At 36.3% G+C, this 18022-nt stretch overlaps 1 protein-coding gene and 1 long non-coding RNA gene across 5 annotated transcripts; both read right to left on the bottom strand.

Moving 5' to 3' along the window:
* Window positions 1-3891: 3891 nt before the first annotated feature.
* Window positions 3892-6234, bottom strand: LOC311068446. Of its 4 annotated transcripts, XR_014603381.1 has the most exons (4): window positions 5420-6234; window positions 5097-5158; window positions 4841-4965; window positions 3892-4710 (listed from the first exon to the last, which is right to left on the bottom strand). It is a non-coding gene; the product is annotated as an uncharacterized lncRNA (long non-coding RNA). The 4 variants fall into 4 exon arrangements; XR_014603380.1 differs by having other exon boundaries at window positions 3892-4965; XR_014603382.1 differs by lacking the exon at window positions 5097-5158.
* A 2305-nt stretch (window positions 6235-8539) lies between these two features.
* On the bottom strand, window positions 8540-17371 carry LOC311068684 (uncharacterized protein). Its single transcript, XM_084091291.1, has 15 exons — window positions 17238-17371; window positions 17025-17158; window positions 16660-16779; window positions 12474-12560; window positions 11456-11516; window positions 11264-11314; window positions 11128-11172; window positions 10988-11049; window positions 10446-10480; window positions 10284-10349; window positions 10147-10184; window positions 10023-10070; window positions 9796-9946; window positions 9596-9706; window positions 8540-8853 (listed from the first exon to the last, which is right to left on the bottom strand). The coding sequence occupies exons 6-15, from the start codon at window positions 11264-11266 to the stop codon at window positions 8738-8740; spliced, it is 675 nt and encodes a 224-aa protein (XP_083947417.1). The 5' UTR covers window positions 11267-11314; window positions 11456-11516; window positions 12474-12560; window positions 16660-16779; window positions 17025-17158; window positions 17238-17371; the 3' UTR covers window positions 8540-8737.
* Between the last annotated feature and the right edge of the window lie 651 nt (window positions 17372-18022).

Here is an 18022-nt window from a genome sequence, read left to right as displayed (position 1 = left end):
ACATCCTAAAACTGGTTGATGTTACGTTCTCTGAGGTACTTTTGTATTTGTGGGTGGCGGTCAGTTACAATACACTCCAGAGTAACACCACGAGCTTCCAACAGGGCAAGGCTCCTCTGTAATCCTTCTTTTTCCATGTGGTAGCTTCCTCCCACTTCGTTACTCTGAAATAGACAAGTAGGGAACGAAACAATCATCTTAGACAAACCAGAGGTTTTAAACTTCTCAAAATGTAATTTTTTTAAATACTGATATTTCTTCTCTCCCACCTGAACCAGCTGTGTGTCCACAATGGTGTTGGTCTGAAGGTCCATCAATGTATAGCTTCCAAACTTTGCAGAGTGGCCTTTGAAAGTAATAATACACAAAGCGTTATTACCACGAGTGCATTGAATTCAGTTAGATACTACCTATAACTACTATGCATGTTATGCTTCATGATCCGGAAAATACCTGAGCATCCATGCATCCTTCTTATTTACAACCATGTACCAATGGCCTGAGGATGGAACAGTTCAGATATCAAAAATTGTTTGATTTATTTTTTATAATATTAATTATCAATGTCAGTGGTCACATCATATTGTTACTTTGGTTTCACTTTATTTTGGTCCCTTTAAGACATTCTAAGTAACATTTCACCTACATGTCGACTAACTCTCATAAGAGTATTAGTAGAGTATTAGTAGACCGTTAGGGTTAGAATAAGTTGACATGTAGTTGAAAAGTTACTTGTTGTCAGTAGAGTGTCTGTTGCTAGATCCATTGTTTTATTTAAAAAATGTCAGCGCTGGTCGAGAAAATAATATTATAATGGAAATAACTTTAATATTCTGTAAAAACAAACCTTATTTTGAGTGAAAAACAAGATAATACTGTTTAAAATAATGATGGAGAAATAATGATTTACCATTATTTGGCTTGACGCCGGAGTGATCTGGAGCAGGTGATGATGATAGTTCAGGAACAGGATCTGCTGGAGGAATAAAAGGCTCTGAGTTTATGTCAGGTTGGTGTTGGACTTCAGGCTTCGGTTCAAGTCTCGAGCTCAGAGCTCTCAGCAAGCATGTTATTTCCTATCCAAAACAAAGAGTATATAAACAAGTCAACTCATGAATGTTTTTTTAGAGCTAGAACAGAATTGAATTCTGTTTGGTTTAGGGATTCTGTTATTTTCCTGTTTACTACAGGGATGCCGCTTTAAAACAATCTGTATAGTATCAAGCGCTATATAAATGAAGGTGTTTTAACTATAACAAGAACATTACAATGAACACAAATTTGAAAATCTCACTACAAATAATCCAGAAGTTAAGACAAAAGATAATAATCCTACTCTACCTGTTAAACTTCCTCATCTGAATGAGTCTCCTAAACTTCTCCAATCTGTAGTGTAGATCACAATCAAACCATTGATGTTGTAACATCTGCTCTAAGCTGGGGCGTTCAGTTGGATCCCGGGCTAGACACTGTCTAATCAGATCCCTGCAGTCTGTACACATTTTAATAAGGAGAGAGCTGGTTAGTCATGACCATGTGACCTGGCATTTTTGAAAACAGCGATGGTAAATATTCCATAGTGAAATTTTCTGAATTCAATATAATTGTATTTGTGAAAATGATTCAGTACTGAAACAGCATTTATGAGTTTTTACATATCTTGTGCTTGTTTCTGCAGTTCGTGTAGGCCTCTAAGACTATGAATAACTAAAAATGATTATTGATGAACTTGAATAACTTGAATTTTGTTGGCAATATAAAAAAAATATTTGACTTCCCATACCGTGAGTCGAACCCGGGCCACCTGGGTGAAAACCAGGAATCCTAACCTCTAGACCATATGAGAGGCATTGATACTGTCCCAGACAAATTTGAAAAGGCTGCACGGTACAATATAATGCTGGATCATACTTACGCCGAGCCACAGGAGAAGGAATCCTCATGGCCAAAAAGCAAAAATGTAATTTATCGGGATGTAAATAAATATCGGGATAGCTTCTCCCAGGTGGAAAGAGCTAATGAAGGAGAAAGACTTTGAATGGGAAGTTGTCTGCTTTCTTCTCGACGGGTGAGTCAAAGTTACGGTCTAAATTGCAAGCTTTTTTCATTGCTTGGTTGTGCAAATCATTATATAGGCAGCCTAACAGTAGAACATGTACAATTAAACTCGATGAAGTGCTATTGGAAGACATGTTGTCATAGCTTCTTGACACATTACGGCTACCGCAGTTGCAACGCGCATTTGAAAAAGCGAGTAGATGGGAGAAATTCTTTTGGGAGAACTAACTTGTAGTAGGGTCTTTAACAAAAAAAAAAAAGCCTCCAAAATCGAGGAGGTCAAAGGGGCATGCTTCCTGCTATAGATAGTATCATCAGCTCTCCCCAAAGTCTATTCATGCGGCCACCAGACAGATTTTAAACACCGGATTTACACTACATATATTTTGAGTAGATAACCTATATTCTCAGAAAAGGGTTTCACCCTGTGTGTTTCCACACTGATTAAGGATAGTTTGGGAGATACAAGTTAAAATGATCTTATACGTGTAATAGATCATAGCTACCAGTAAGATCATGCTTTGAATTAAGACGAGTAAAATTAAATATTCGCTCAAGACAAACTTTACTTATCACGCATTGCGTCTCTGAAATTGTGTGGTGATTTTCCAAATGATACAAACTTAGTCTAAATAAGAGCAATGTGGAGTCCTCGGATTTCTTAAAAACAACACAACAACAAAACATTGTGACAAACTTTGACAACATGTTGTATGGACAAAAATACTGTTTGAAATTTTTTGTATAAATAAGATCTAAGACGCCCAAGCATACTTTTTTTTATTATTTTTTTTTTAATCTAAAGTTTTTGAACAGACGCTGTTTAGTAAAAATAATACATAAGTCTTCTTAGAAGATAAATAGAAGATATGATTTTAATAAAACTTTAAAGATTTGATTGAAACTTTTAAGGTTATGCTTTTAAATGAATTTAGTATAAACTCTGGATGTACTCTGAAAAGGCGTTAGCAGACTAGATTTACTGTGACATTGTCCCCCGAGACTCATCTGGTCTGATACCCTGTTTCCTGAAGCTTCAGTTCACACTGTGGTTTATCTCTGAAGGATCTGGGGCCTGTACCATGAAGCCGGATTAGGTGGCTAGCCAGCTATGTTTCAGCTTAGTTTCCGCCAACCCTGGGTTTTAGGTACTATGAAAGTAGCTCGACTTTAATCGGTGTTCGTTGCCATGGTATCTTACGCTGCACGGCTAACCTGCACCGGGGCAGGTTATGTTCTGGATTCAAGATCTCAGACCGAAGTTTGACCAATCAGCTGAGAGCAAAGAAACATATAGGTGACGTAACTTATTCCAAGTGTCTGTTACAATGACTTCACCTTTTCTTCCAAATCCGGTGGACATCTCAGCGCAAATTGTTTGACGAGCACTTCGTAGAGAAAGAGTTTTTAGCCAGACAAAATCCCCTTGCCTTAACTGATAGTTACTTGTATGAAAGATACAGATTTTCCACGGAAGGAATGTCTTATCTTTGCGAACTTCTTGAGCCGCACATAAAGAATTTAACACGTCGAATTCATGCACTTACTGTACCGCAAATATTGCGTTGCATTTTTTTTTTTTTTTTTGCAAGTGATACATTCTTGCACGGTGGGTGACGCACAGAAGCTAGGAGAAAACATATGTTTGTCGAACCATTCGCAAGGTGGTCCTCGCTCTGCAGGAGTACATGAAAAGTTTAACTAATAATGTTCCCCGGACATTTATCGACCACGTCCATAAAAGAGGGCTTTTATAAAATTGCCGGTAAGATATATTGATAGGGTGACATCACATGAACACTTTTTTTTTCTCAAAAAGCAAATTTCACAAATGTACTATACAATACAATACATGTTAAGAATTATTTTGAATCTTTTTTATTATTCTTCTGATAATCTTATGATAGGATTCCCAAGTCATTGCAACATGTATGCAGTCTATTGCTCCAATCTCCACTGCTCTAGGGGAACATGAGGCAGATTATGTTAATAGGAAGTCCTATCACAGCCTTAATGTTCAGGTAGAGATGATGTGAATATGTGAGATGATTATTTTCTGTGAGATGAATCTTTAAATTAATAGTAACTTTAACAGATATAACAATGATCTACTAAACATTTCATCTGCAGACGACTTGTGGTCATGAACATATGATCAAGTTTGGATGCCAAATGGCCTGGCTCCAGTGCTTGTCTCACAAATTTCCCATGAGTCTGTGTTGTGTCAGCGCTTTGAGGAAAGCAAGTTAAATTTGGTACAGTACAAAACACTGTTCATTTAAACTGAGATAGAAAAACCTACACAATAACCCCCTATCATGACCCTCAGACAGGGCCACAGCACCACTTCAGTGTGGCCCTCAGTAAAACCAGAGTGAAGATAGAGATGACCTTTGGCATCCTAAAGGCACATTTCAACTGTGTTCGGCGCTTCAGAGTCACCAGAGCGGGCATCACAGATAGTGGCTGTATGTGCCATTCTGCACAATATAGCCACCAGTAGAAAGGAGCGAGAAACAACACAAAACCAGCTTCTCCCCGATGAAACTGACCCGATCACACTTGACCACCCAGCTGGTGCAGATGTAGATGCAATCACCATACAATATTACACTTAATAAAAGCACATTGAAACTGCAGATATGTCTCAAACTGTTTTATTGGTTTTGTGGGATGGGAGGGAGAAAGAGAGCAAGAGAAAGTTGCATTAATAAATATTCATACTAAAGTGTTACTTGGTTAAATAAGTTATACTATATATACTATATAACTATATACATACTGAGATCAGTTTTATCCAGCTGTTTGATTTTGTTTGGAGCCTCCTCAGCTCACAGTCAGCTCCTTTAGTGTGCAGTCTAGTTCAAGACTCCTTTTGTACAGGGCCCTGACTGAGTCTGTTTCCACCTGAAACATAATTCCACCACAAACATGATCATTACAAGTTTTCTGGAGGCTCATCAAATCACAAAAAGTTCCTTGACTTCCTACAAACACAGGACTGACTGTAATTTATGTCAAGGGTTTTAAATCCTTACACATTTCTTCTGAAGCCCATTGAGGTAGAGGCCTCAGTTTCTGGGTCAGGTTGTGAAAAATCCTACAAAAGAGATGTGTAAGGGCCAGTCTCTTTTTTTATGCCACACATTCAAATGTTTGCCATAATAAAAAGCCCAGTGCATTCACATCAGCAACTGTCTGAGAACACACAGACAGAGTGTCTTCATCATTTGCTTCACCCTAATAGTGTGTGTGTGTGAATGTGTGCTAGCTTCAACAGGGACACTGTATTTCCCTCTACTGCAGAACATACAGTCAGCCATATTTAAAACTTAAAAGTAGTAATGTATTGCACACGTACCCAGTGTTACTTGCTTAGAGGAGCCAGCACCAGGGTCAGATTGTACAGCACCTGTAATCCCATCCATAATCGGCCGTCCCTTATTGCCTACTCAGAGCCAACTCCTCCGCCACAGTGTATTCTGGTTTTCTGAATTTAACTCTTTATTTCTGTTTGCTGCAAACAAGTGTGATAAAATGTTCACAAAAGTAATAAAAGGTTGTGGTAAATACTCTTTGAATTAACTCCTTGAAATAACCTTTGAATTATATTTTTATATTTTGTCTTTATCTGCTGCCAAGAACATTTGGAGTTGGGGTTGCATCTAAAAATCAATGAATATTAATCTTTCTTAGTACATACATGCACATTTTTTATATATTATAAAAATAAGCTATAGGCTATATTACACATATAGGCATACATATATACATACATAATTTTACATAAATATAGAACGTATTTGTTTAACTTACACATTAACAATCAGCAATCTTTCTCCAACAGTCTTCTCTTGCTTTGGCAGCAGAGAACGTATTGTTTCGAGCTTGAAATACATATTTAAATTCATCGTAATTATGAATGATTATCTCTTGCTCCTCCGCAGAAAAATATATCGCTCTCGCTCTACCCGCGATTGGTTGTTCAGTGTCGACGTCACTCTTTTATGTGCACGCGCGCGTGGAGTAATCATAGCTTGAGGATCAAAGCCTGAGTTGACAAAGAAAGTTGATGAGCTGCATCATGGTACCAATAAAGCCTGATTGCATCGGTTTGGTTTTGTCAACTCAAAACTAATCCTGTAACCCCGAGTTTGTTCAGCTACCTTCATGGTACAGGCCCCTGGGGCTGTAAGGTGTTTTTATTTATATATTTATTTAGCTAAAACTTTGTTTACATTTTAGTAACATATGTTATTAATAATCATTTAATTTAAAATAGAGATGAGTTCATTTTTTAGAACCATGTGTGTGCACAAAATGATATTAAATTGTTTATTTATTTATTTCATTTTGAAAATGTACAAATGTAGTTTTCTGTGTTTAGGTTTATGGTACAAAATTCATTATAGCTATGGAAAGCCCCCACCATAAAAATTGAAACCCCGCATGGACAAAAAAAAAAGAAAAAAAAAAGAAAGAGATTAAATGAGATTTAAGACGAATAAGTACAGTTTTTCAACCATCTAAAGTTTTTTGAACAGACATTGTTTAGTAAAAATAATACAATGGGTTCAATTTAAGCAAAATCATTTATATCATACATAAGTCTTCTAAAAGATAAATAGAAGATACGAATGTATTCAAACTTTAAAGATTTAATTTAAACAGTCTTTTAATTTTAAAAGATCTAATTTAAACTTTTAAGGTTATGGTTTTAAATGAGAGAGAGAGAGAGAGAGAGAGAACCACTCTGTGATTTTATATTATATTATATAATTTATATACTTTTAAAGAATAGAATGATTTATGTAAGATGGATTTTATTATTTTTGTTTATCTAAAACAATTGGTTTCAGTACACTCAAAAAAGTCAACTAGCCACTTGCTGGATTTGCAAAATACAAATATGTCTGATTAATAAGAATATAACGAGTTTACTTCTGTTAAATGATTTATTCTTGTTGTTTGTAACTAAATTAAGAAATAATTAAATGAATTAGATCAGCACTTGTTGATTCAATGAGACTGAGGCGCTTCATATCAACAATTCTCTCTGGCGAGCCACTGCGCATGCCCAGCACTGCGGCGGGAAGTTCGGGAGCACGCGAGAGCACGCGAGTCCACACCATGACTGGAAGTTTTTTGTGCGGTCTCATCGTTCTGCATCCTTGATATTGAGGGGTAAGTACTTTATATTTACTTGTTTGTTTGTTGGATTATAGATCAAAAATAAGTTATTAGACACTGTTTCGATGTTTCTAAGCAGTCTTATTTTCACAGACTTGAAGCACATGTGTTGGGTTCAATTATGTGTCTTCCTTGATACGAGTTTCACCTTAACGTTAATATATCCACTACAATTGGTGCATTTCTGTCACAATTCAATGTTAGCTACGCCTATTAACATACATAATATAAGTTATATCCGAAACAACAGAAGTTAATGTTGAAACAATGTGCACTTCTCGTCGCTCTTTTCAGTCTAGCTAACGTTAAGAGCTTTATTTAACTATTTATTTATTTCTCTTTTGAGTAGGGCTGGGTACCGAGTTCGATACTTTTTAGGTACCGACCGAATTGTCTCGATACTATCGAGTATCGAAAAATGACTTGTTTTTCGGTACCAGATTTCGATACCTAAGGGGTTAACTCGTCAACGTCAGTGCTCAAACAAATACATATGAAATGCACAACGACACACCTAAAGTCGCTCACGCACATACACGCAAACTCTACACACACGAGACGCGCGGAACTGTCCACGCACATACTCGTATGAGACGCGAGCACACACACACAAACTCTCCGCGCACATACTCATATGAGACGCGAGCACACACACACACACACACACACAAACAAACAATACCCTAAAGATGTGGAAATATCGATCAAAAGTGTGGCTACATTTCTCCAGGCGCGATGCAGTATTTGCGGTAAAATAATTGCTGCAAAGACCGGTACCACCATGTATGTATCGCTGCAGCCCGGAGACCTGCAGGTGGGAGGAGTTTACGCCGCAAGTGGGAGGAGCTTATGCCGCAAGTAGGAGGGGTTTCACAAATGTGCAAGTAGGAGGAGTTTACGCCGCAAGTGGGAGGAGCTTATGCGGAAATCCCCAAGCTGTCATTGCAGAGGACGGCGGTGAATGAGCATAGCAGGAAGTAGCGACAGTAATGACAATAAACGATAAAATATTACGTTCCTCATCATGGTCTGATTTCTTAAAGCTTTGTTATTATTGTGTGTGTCCAATACCACTCACTGTCAATGATCTTTACACCTTTACACCTTTTACCATACTTAAAGTGATGGTGTTCCTTATTCAAGCATATTCCTGAATATTAGCTACATATTCTACAATTCTACAGTATCAAGTAAATGAACATTAAATTGTGATGCAATTGGACTCAGTGAAGTGAATGTGTAAATACATGAAAAACATGTGGCTAATGTAAAAAAAAAAAGTTACCATCCATCTTTACTGCATATTTTTTTTAAATAGCAGACTAATGTTCTTCTGAACGTGTTACACATATATTACATTTAAATCTCAGGGTGGATACATTATTTTTTTTCAATGAATAAAATCATGTACAAGATACTCAGAATTGATTGCAAAAGTGTTCATTTTATTAGATTATTTTTAGTCTTTTTTTTATTTATTTGTAAGGCACTATATCAACTCATTAGAAGAATTAATCTGCATGCAGTGAAAACTGCAAAATCCAGGGTAGAAGGTCTCTGAGTAAATGCCCTGGAGCTCGCCTCGCTTTCCCTTCCCAGCATAACCTGGTGGATACACAATAAGTACTAGGGTTTATAGTTATTCTCAGCTCTGTAGGCAGGCCCGTTTGAAGGAATTTGGGGGCCCCAAGCAAAATGGACATGGAGGCCCCCCCAATACGCTAAGAAAAAAATTGCGCTAGAAAGTTGCACTAACTGTTCGTTACAAGCAGCATTTGCCGTCAGGCAGGTAGCTAACATAAACATATTTTTGCTAGCATACCTGCTGCAAAAGTACACCATTTGTACAAGACAAGTAGAGCTATTTTATCCAGTGTAATTTATCACTTATCACTATATTTTTTTACCTTTAACTTCTTTCTTTTCTGTCTTCCTGAAACATAATTCGCTTCATGATAACTGCCGAGGAGGTTTTGTATTTTGCCGGCAGCAGAGATCGCGTGGTTGGCTGGTCAGCGACTACTGAGGGGGGGCCCCCTTGAGGGGGATCCCGATAACAGTGTCATTGCACTTTACTGCATTGACTATCAAAGGGGCGCTCACACAGTTTGTCGTTGCATTTTATTCTTAACCAGTCGTTGTCTTGGGGCCCCAGGCCAGCTCGGGGCCCCAAGCAATTGCTTTGTTTGCCTGCCTTGTCGCGACGGGCCTGTCTGTAGGTCCATGCCATGCAAGTGAATGTGTCCAGAACTTTTAAACTCCAAGGGATGACATAAGTAAATTATATTTTTAGTTTTCCTTTAGACTAACAACTAGTTAATTCATCACGAAGTTACACAAAACGTACCAGGTGTGCAGCATTTGTACTCAAACCCACACTCCAAACAAGTGGGGATTGAGTACATCCTCCAGAAGAGCTGTTTGAAGTGAGACGACTTGTTTTTCCAGCATGAAACACCTGAGGTGAAAAAAAAAAAAAGAACATAACATTTAACATTATCAATGATGTTCTTGTTATGCGTTTTATTTTTTAATGTCAATATTTACTTTCTAGCCATAAGAAGTGTGCCTGCTTCTTGAAACTGTCATCCCCAACTATGTCCCTGAACCTTGAGCAGGTCAATGACAGGGGCATGTAGGCAGCATCTCCTTCTTGAAGAACAACTTCAAGAAGTATGTTCTTCAGCAACACTCCTAACTGAAAAGATAGCAACAGTTAGCACAGGCTGTTAAAAAAATGTTAAAAAGCACATTATATAACATTATTCAACTACCTTGAAGATGAAGCATGATGGAGGGTCATCATCTTTTAACAGCTCATCCTTAAAGAAAAATATAAGTGGATTAAAATTGTTCTATGATACATTTTAAATCATCATTAAAATTGATTATGCATACCTTGCTAAAAACAGACGGCACAACTGGGGTTTGGTCTGCTAAAATGAAGTAATTTAAAATTAGCTGACCAATATTATAGTAACATAATTTGAAACCCAGCATAGTATATGTATTTTGTTTCATATCAAAGTTCTTACTTTCATATGCAAGTTCAGTTTTTTTCTTCCCATTGATTTCAGGGAGTGCAGAGCATTCTTCTTCTTCTGAAAGAGGATTAGAATAAAAAAAAGTGATAAAATTATCCATTAATTTTTAATTTGACAAAAATATATCAGCAAAATATAAAAAGCTGACAATACCAGCTACAACAGCTCGTTTTCTCTTTCTCCCATGTCTTCCACAATTTGATTGTCATGCAACAAAAACAAATAAAGTAAGCAATAGAACAAGTACAATATCAAAATTAATTAAATGCAAGGATGCATTACATTGATCACAAATTACAGTAAAGACTTTTGTAAATACAAAAAAAAAAAAAAATCTAATTAATGGTCCAATTTTAAATATTTTTAAAAAAACCTTATTTACCAATGAATACAACAACATTTCAAAATCTTGCCAACCCCTAATAGTATTAAGAACAGATATTAAAGGAGTTTGATAGAGCAAGTAGTGTTTACACCTGCTGATTTTTATCATCACTGAAACACTTTGCTACTCCTTTTCACTCAAAGGGTCTGCAGAATATATTTTTACTGAAATAGTGTTATGAGCGAGTCACTAAATCATTCCGTTCCGACTTCCCAAAACAGTTTACAGAGTGAACAAGATTTCTTCACTTCTTTAAGGGTTTCTTAAAAACACCACATGTTAAAAGTACAGCTAATTTTTTCACACTTACTCCAAAGAGAAATTTTCAAGCAAGATGGCACACCACCATTTTCTTATGTTCTTCATGTTTAGCTGTGTACATAAAGTAATGAATTAGTATAATGTTCAATTATATTAAAATGCATATAGCTACAAAAAATAAATACTTACTTCAGTGAAGTCAAACTTCTGTCCCAGAACAACATACAGTGCATACTATAATATGCAAAGAAACACAAAAAAAGTTAAATGGGTAACAGCAATTGATTACACCTCGATGTTCCCCATTTACATATTCTGTACTTGCCATCAAGACAAACACTCCACAGTTATTTGACAGCCTTTGTCTTGCATTGTCCTAGTAATGAAATCAAACACACCATAAATTAATTGATATGATAAACACACAACAACTTGTAAATTAAGAACTTTATACATTACAGCAGAAGCTGTGATCATAGTCATGTGGAACATAAAAAAATAAAAATAAAAATCCCACCGTAATGTCATTTAGGACAGTCTCCGACCATAGTCCTGGTGCAATTTTTTGGACAAGCTCTCTATCAATAAAAAAAAAAAAAAGAGGTATATGAACAATGAATAAAGATGAGCAAAAATATTGTTCTTTAAGGAAATACCAGTGCTAGCAAGGCAGTGTGTGCAGCTACCTGGCTGGATTAATGGAACTAAGAGGAATTTTGCAACAACGCTTACTTGCAAGCATGGAAATTAATTTTGAACAGTTGGGTTGGAACAACATGAATGAACGAATGAACAAACAGTAAGTTAAATAAGATTAAAAAAAAAAAGAAAAAAAAGTATGGTCTAAAACTGAACTACCATACAATTTGACGTGAACATGAAATCCAAATTGACCCAGTTGTACTTTTCTTGCTGTGCGAGACTGATCAGTGCACATGTACAGAATGGATATTAGCAGAATAGATATTATATTCACATAGATGTTATAGATATATATATACACACACACACACAAGTTTAACTCGCATCAAAAAAGTACAATAAGTTGGAATTCAGTTTCATGTTCACCTTAGTAAAACATAGTAACAATAATTAATTCCTTAAGTTATAAGTGGAACAAAAACAAACAAGCAGTATGGTTTAAAACAGAACTACCACACTGCTGTTGTGAACATTTGAAGGACCTGTATAATTGAATGTATCTGGCATCACTTAAACCAGAGCCACAGAGCGAGTCAAGAAAGAACAGTTGTCTTTGCTTTGGCTTCATCATCTGAAAAATGTCCGAGAACACTTTTACCTATTATTGTGCAACAAACTTTTCAATAAGACAACTTTAAATGGATTGAAAAAATTGTTTACATTTTTTTTTAAAACTTTTGTTCACATAAAAATATGACTTTAAATTATAATTAGCCTGCACCTCCACTTTTGAGAAATCCCAAGAAATGGCATACCGGGACTAAAACAGATACAGTTCATGAACCCTTTGCACTAAAAGCATAAGTATGATCTCATTTGAAATATTAACTTACAGCAATCATCCAATGGCCTTGTTCCCAAGTTAAAAGGCCTGGTTTCCAAGATGGAAGTAAAATGACATCTTTGTTGCAAATGTCCACCTTTAAAGAATAATTTATCCACACACAAAGTGTTATAAATCTTTAAAGACACAAAAAAGTATATACACAGAAAAAAAAAACATACAGAAAAATGGTCCAATGGGTTTGCAGAGAGCGGTGGTAACCAGGGGCCTCATGTATCAATCTTGCGTACGCACAAAAACTTTGCGTACGCCAGCTTTCACGTTCACAGTCGTATGTACTAACAGTGAAATTAACGCGAGAATGTGCGCTCCTCCACGCCAATTTCATGTCTGGCGTACGTACATTTCTCATTGTTTTGTCCGTTGGCGACTCTTACAGGCAATGAAGTGAAGTTGCAAACATTACACAACGAATTGTTCTACAAGTCTATCGCACCACCACCTGTGGGAAGCATTGCTATTAATTTGCAATTTATAAAATAATTGACATATATTGTCACACGAGCCTTATGGGAATATTCTATCAATTATGCAATTAAGTAAGAACACATAAAAGCATATGCAAATTGATACAATCCTTAGTCAATGGCAATGCCAGCTTTGGTTTAATGTCCACCTTTATATCAGACCATTTCTTTTTAAGGTAATTTAGGGTAGACTGTGTACAGTTGAGACATGTGTAGATAGTTGAGACACCTTAAATAACTTGCGTTCGCAGCAAGCACAGGTTGTGATTTTTGCTGTGCACGTGCGTATCAGTGTCCTCTTTGTTTGTGGGAAATTTGAACAGCGGACGCATCTCCGATCCGAAGTTATCGGGAAAAGATTTTTTTTCTAAGATATGACGTTCACTTCACCATGCACTCTACACAATGAATAGCTTATTATCCTTAAGTGACTGTTAAACGTAACTGGTATCACCACAAACGTTATTCTGTGCCCTAAAAACTGGCATATTTCAAGGTATTGTGTCATGCAAGGTAATTGCAAAATCTAGAGAAATGTGCGAGGTGGCCAGCGGGGGATAGTTGAGACATGTACCAACTGTACCCCCGATAGAGCTCTATTAGGAAACACACTGTTTAGTTGTTCAGCCAGCAATCACTTTTATGTAGCCAGCATAGGACGCAAATGAAAATAAAATTAGAATTTGTGATATTTAAACTGTGTATTATTAATAAATATTGTTACATATCTTGTTCCTGCTTTATACATTTTAACCAGTGCTAATTTAAATAAAATGAATGAATATAAATGGATGAATGAACAAAAATGTTGCCCAATTGTTATTTTCTTTATTTGTCTTTATTTTTTATATTTACAATGAATGGTAGTTACCTTCACATCATTAGAAATGGGTGTCTCAACTGTACCATGCACTGTCTCAACTGTACCACAGGGCTCCAAACTGCGACTAAAATGGTCGCATTTGCGACCAAAAATATTTATTTGCGAGTGAAATTTCTGCCAAGGTCGCCATTGGCGACAATACAAATTTACTCCCTTTGATTGTAAAATTTGCATCCTACGTGCATGTTTTATAACCAGTAGCCTATCGTAGGGGTGTGCGATATGACGATTTTTGATCATGGACGATTAAAATGTCTCCACGATCTGCTTTTGAAGAAATATCGTAGAATCGTACATTCTAGTTGCTGTTCTGGCGCCTCTGTCCATACATACTGAACAACGCGACGTATATTCACGTAAAATGTTAACGCAGCGGAACGGGACACTGCAGTTCACAAAAGTTAATAATTTGCATGTGCTTTAATGCCTTGTCGGTTAAACGTTTAATTCGCGTGCTGATGTGCTGTTCTAACGTGTGCGTTTCTCAGTGCGTACATGTGAAGCTCACATGCACTAAAAGCCTGTCTACCAGCACCTGGATACTGGACTAAGTTATCTTTCGAGTCTTATTGTGCTTATACTGTTAAATACACACAAGGTTTACATAAACAAAGTCGGTTATGTCTAAAGTGAAAGCAAACTTGAGAAAATTGAGAGCAAATCTGCTTGTCAAATGCGTGTACATTAGACGTGTCGCGCTCAGCTCTTAAAGAGACAGTAGCAATTGTAAACACGCTGCCGCTTGTCCTTAAAGGGATAGTTCACCCAAAAATAAAAATTATCTCATTATTTACGCACTCTAATGTTGTTCCAAAACTGTATTAATTTCCTTCTAATATTTTCTAATATTAATAATTTGAAGAATGTGGGTAACCAAACAGTAGCTGGTCCCCATTGACTTCCAAAGGAGAAAAATATACTATGGAAGTCACTGGGGTACATCAACTGTTTGGTTACCCACATTCGTCCAAATAATTTTTATTTTCAACAGAAGAAAAAAAAATTATTCAAGTTTAAAACAACTTGAGAGAGTAAATTATGACAATTTGAATTTTTAGGACAACTATCCCTTTAATGTTAATGAAACAACAAAATGCAAAGAGAAAATTACTCACTGCTCTTGACTGATAACTTTAATAGTAGCTTTAATAAGTATCAATTTATAATTTATACAGTGAAGTCTATGTTTTGTTTTATTTTCATATTTGTTAATTTAATTACTTTCTTCAATGCTCCTGTTAAATACACCTACTGTAGCTGAAAACAAAACACTCTTTATTTCATTTGTATATTAAGTTGTGTATGTGTAATGTTTATCTTTGATCTTAATATTTAATAACAAAGAAAATAATGACTACATTTTTTTTTATCTTCGCCCCTTTCTGCCATTCTTTTTTATTTTATATTTTGTTACCTAAGGCTTTGTTTTTAAAATATGGACATTAGTTTGGCTGTAATGCTCAGTCACAAAATAGTAAAACCAACATAAAAAAGAATCGTGATAAAATCGTGAATTGTGATTTTCCTGAAAAAAATCGTGATATGATATTTTTGCCATATCGCCCACCCCTAGCCTATCGCTTCATTTATTTTGTTAACGTCATGAAATGAGATGCTTTGCGTGAACGTTTCACTGAGTGAAAGCGCCAAAATATGAACTTATGAAATAGTTCATAAGTCGGAAGTGACATTCAGTTACCAAATAAGCTCCAGTTCCCAGAACATTCACAAGATGAAAATGCTGAAACTGTAAGAAGAGGAGAGACATGCACACAACAGGGTGACTAAAAGTAAGTGCGTTGTTATGTGGCTCTTAAAAAAATTATTTGGCGCCTGTTTTTTTCCCCTATAGGAGCCATTGGCTCCTTAATTGATTTTTTTGTTTGGAGCCCTGTACCACATATTGGTACAGTTGAGACAAGGTTGAGACAAAAAGCACCTTATTTTTATTAGCTAATTGTGGAAAATATAAACTACTTGTGGGTATTATTGATTGATAATATCTTAGTCTACAAGCTAATCAAATGTTTTTGTGTGAAAAATCAAAACGCAAAAAGTGTCTCAACTGTACTCAGTCTACTCTACAGTGCGACTTTCAGATCCCACCGCATTGACGGCATCAGCCAAACTCTCCCACTCATATTTTTTCCTTTTGTTATTAATTCCGGAGGACAAAGTTCCAAATATATATATATATATATATTTTCATTTCTACCTCCGATAGTAGCACCTCCAATTCACTTTCTGTAAAGTTTCGTTTCTTGCCGCCATTTTCTTACTGCTTTCTTTTGCCAAAGTGGAGTCATTACCATATTTAAATTAATTTAATTAAGGGAGGAGACTGGGTGGGGCGTTGTGCTCGTGCATGTGCGCTCAATTTTACGTTAACTGGGATGTACAAACAGAATATGCGTGGGATCCTTCGTACGCAGAGATTCATACATCTGGGTTTTTTTGTGCATACGCACATTTACAGCTTTGTCCGTACGCAATGTTTTAGTATGAATTCAACGCAAGTCTTTGTACATGAGGCCCCAGGTCACTGAAATGTAACTGTTGGTCACCCAGATGTCAATGTTCTGTAACACAAAGTTGATTTTACAGTATTTACACAATGTTTTTGTTTGTTTTGTAATTTACATATTATACTGTTGATATGTAGTGCATTGGTAGTAAATACTACAATACCCTTATGGACCCAATTTGTGCAATAACCCTTAGACAGGAATTCAGAATCTGCATAAGAGGCATAAAAAATGAATCCATGATAATGCAAATTACACATCTAACACATGACATGAGTGCATGTTACTCCATTGTCTTACCATAGCCTCTACATAATTCTGTAGTCCTAATGTCAAGAAGTCCTCACGGGTAAGTGTTTCACCATAAACGCATACAATATGTTCCTTAGGATCCATGGCCTCATCCAGTACACGTGAAACCTAAAAATGAAAACGCATAAAAACAACATTTTTCATATTAACTACAATTCTATCTTCTATAGGCCTTTCATTATTATTGTTAAATCTCAATTGGTTGATTATTTATATAATTAACATACTGTATATAATTCTATGTCTCAGCCGTTAAACTTCTCAGTGTAAAATTATGAGACATAACGGTATAATTTTCATTAAAGCTGTTCTGAAATTTTGTACAATATTATAAAGCTGGCTTGACTTGATACCTTTTCCTGTAGTTCTGTGCTCAATGGATGTTGCCAGCACCTGGAGCTAGCACTCACATTCTGCAGTTTAGTAATAGCCTCATCTTTTTGCAGAACCTTAATATTGTCAGCGTTTGAGATATCTTGAGATAGACCTAAAAGGAAAAAAATAATAAAAAAATCATAGTACACATGCTCATGCAAAAAAGTATGTTACAAACACAGACATGTTACCTATAATAAGTTGCCCATTCTTGTTCATGAAGGTTTGTCTGGTTCCCATTGACTTCTGTATTTTCTCCAGCCTTGATCTGTTAAGCTGGGTGTTGTGATGGTGGACTATATTACGAATTAGAAAGATCTGAGAGCTGGGTGCCATCATGTTGAGAAAGTAGTTGTTTTTCTCCATTTGAGCAAAGAATTGTTCTACTACTTGGGTATTAACCTTCCCAGCCAGTTCTGGCACCAGAGCAGTTCTTCTTAAAAAATCCTTGGGATCTTTCGCATTCGTTTCATGCAGTTTATCATATAGCACATAATGCTCTGAACTCCCTGTTGTAGGATGCCCATTGATATCAGGGGGATTTCGCGGCTCTGTTAACCAGGGAAGATTAACCTTGACCTTGCCCTCTTTGGCTAAAGAAATGTTTTCTTCTGTAGGGCTAAGTAGTCTTCCCTCATGTGGAGCAAATGGCAACACCAACGGGTCCCTCAGATTCCCATGTGTTGCCAGACCTCTGGCAAAATCATAAATGGTAACATTTGGTAAATGTTGCCAGGACAGTAAAATATCAACATAGTCTCTTGGACTTTCCGCTCTCATGTTGAATTTCAGGCTGTATACCACTCCACATGGGCACATAACTGCAGACCAGCCTCCTAAAACCATCAATTTTTAAAAAATTATAAATTCTTTAAATTCATTTGAAAAACAAAACCATAATCAGAGTATGGTTCCTTACCTGATGCACCCCAGATTTTCTCAAAAATCTTATCATAAGTACTCCTACTCTTAATTT

The sequence above is a fragment of the Abramis brama genome, assembly GCF_963993115.1.
Source record: "Abramis brama genome assembly, chromosome: 18".
NCBI lineage: Eukaryota > Metazoa > Chordata > Actinopteri > Cypriniformes > Leuciscidae > Abramis > Abramis brama.
This window is presented reverse-complemented; position numbering and strand designations above follow the sequence as displayed.

Bases quoted from the DNA above. Each gene is read 5' to 3' on its own strand.
- LOC311068684 (XM_084091291.1), bottom strand. The intron at 11,050-11,127 runs GTAAGTATTTAT...TTATGTACACAG, and splicing joins AGAAGTTTGACTTCACTGAA to CTAAACATGAAGAACATAAG. The intron at 9,947-10,022 runs GTAGTTGAATAA...CTATCTTTTCAG, and splicing joins CATCATGCTTCATCTTCAAG to TTAGGAGTGTTGCTGAAGAA.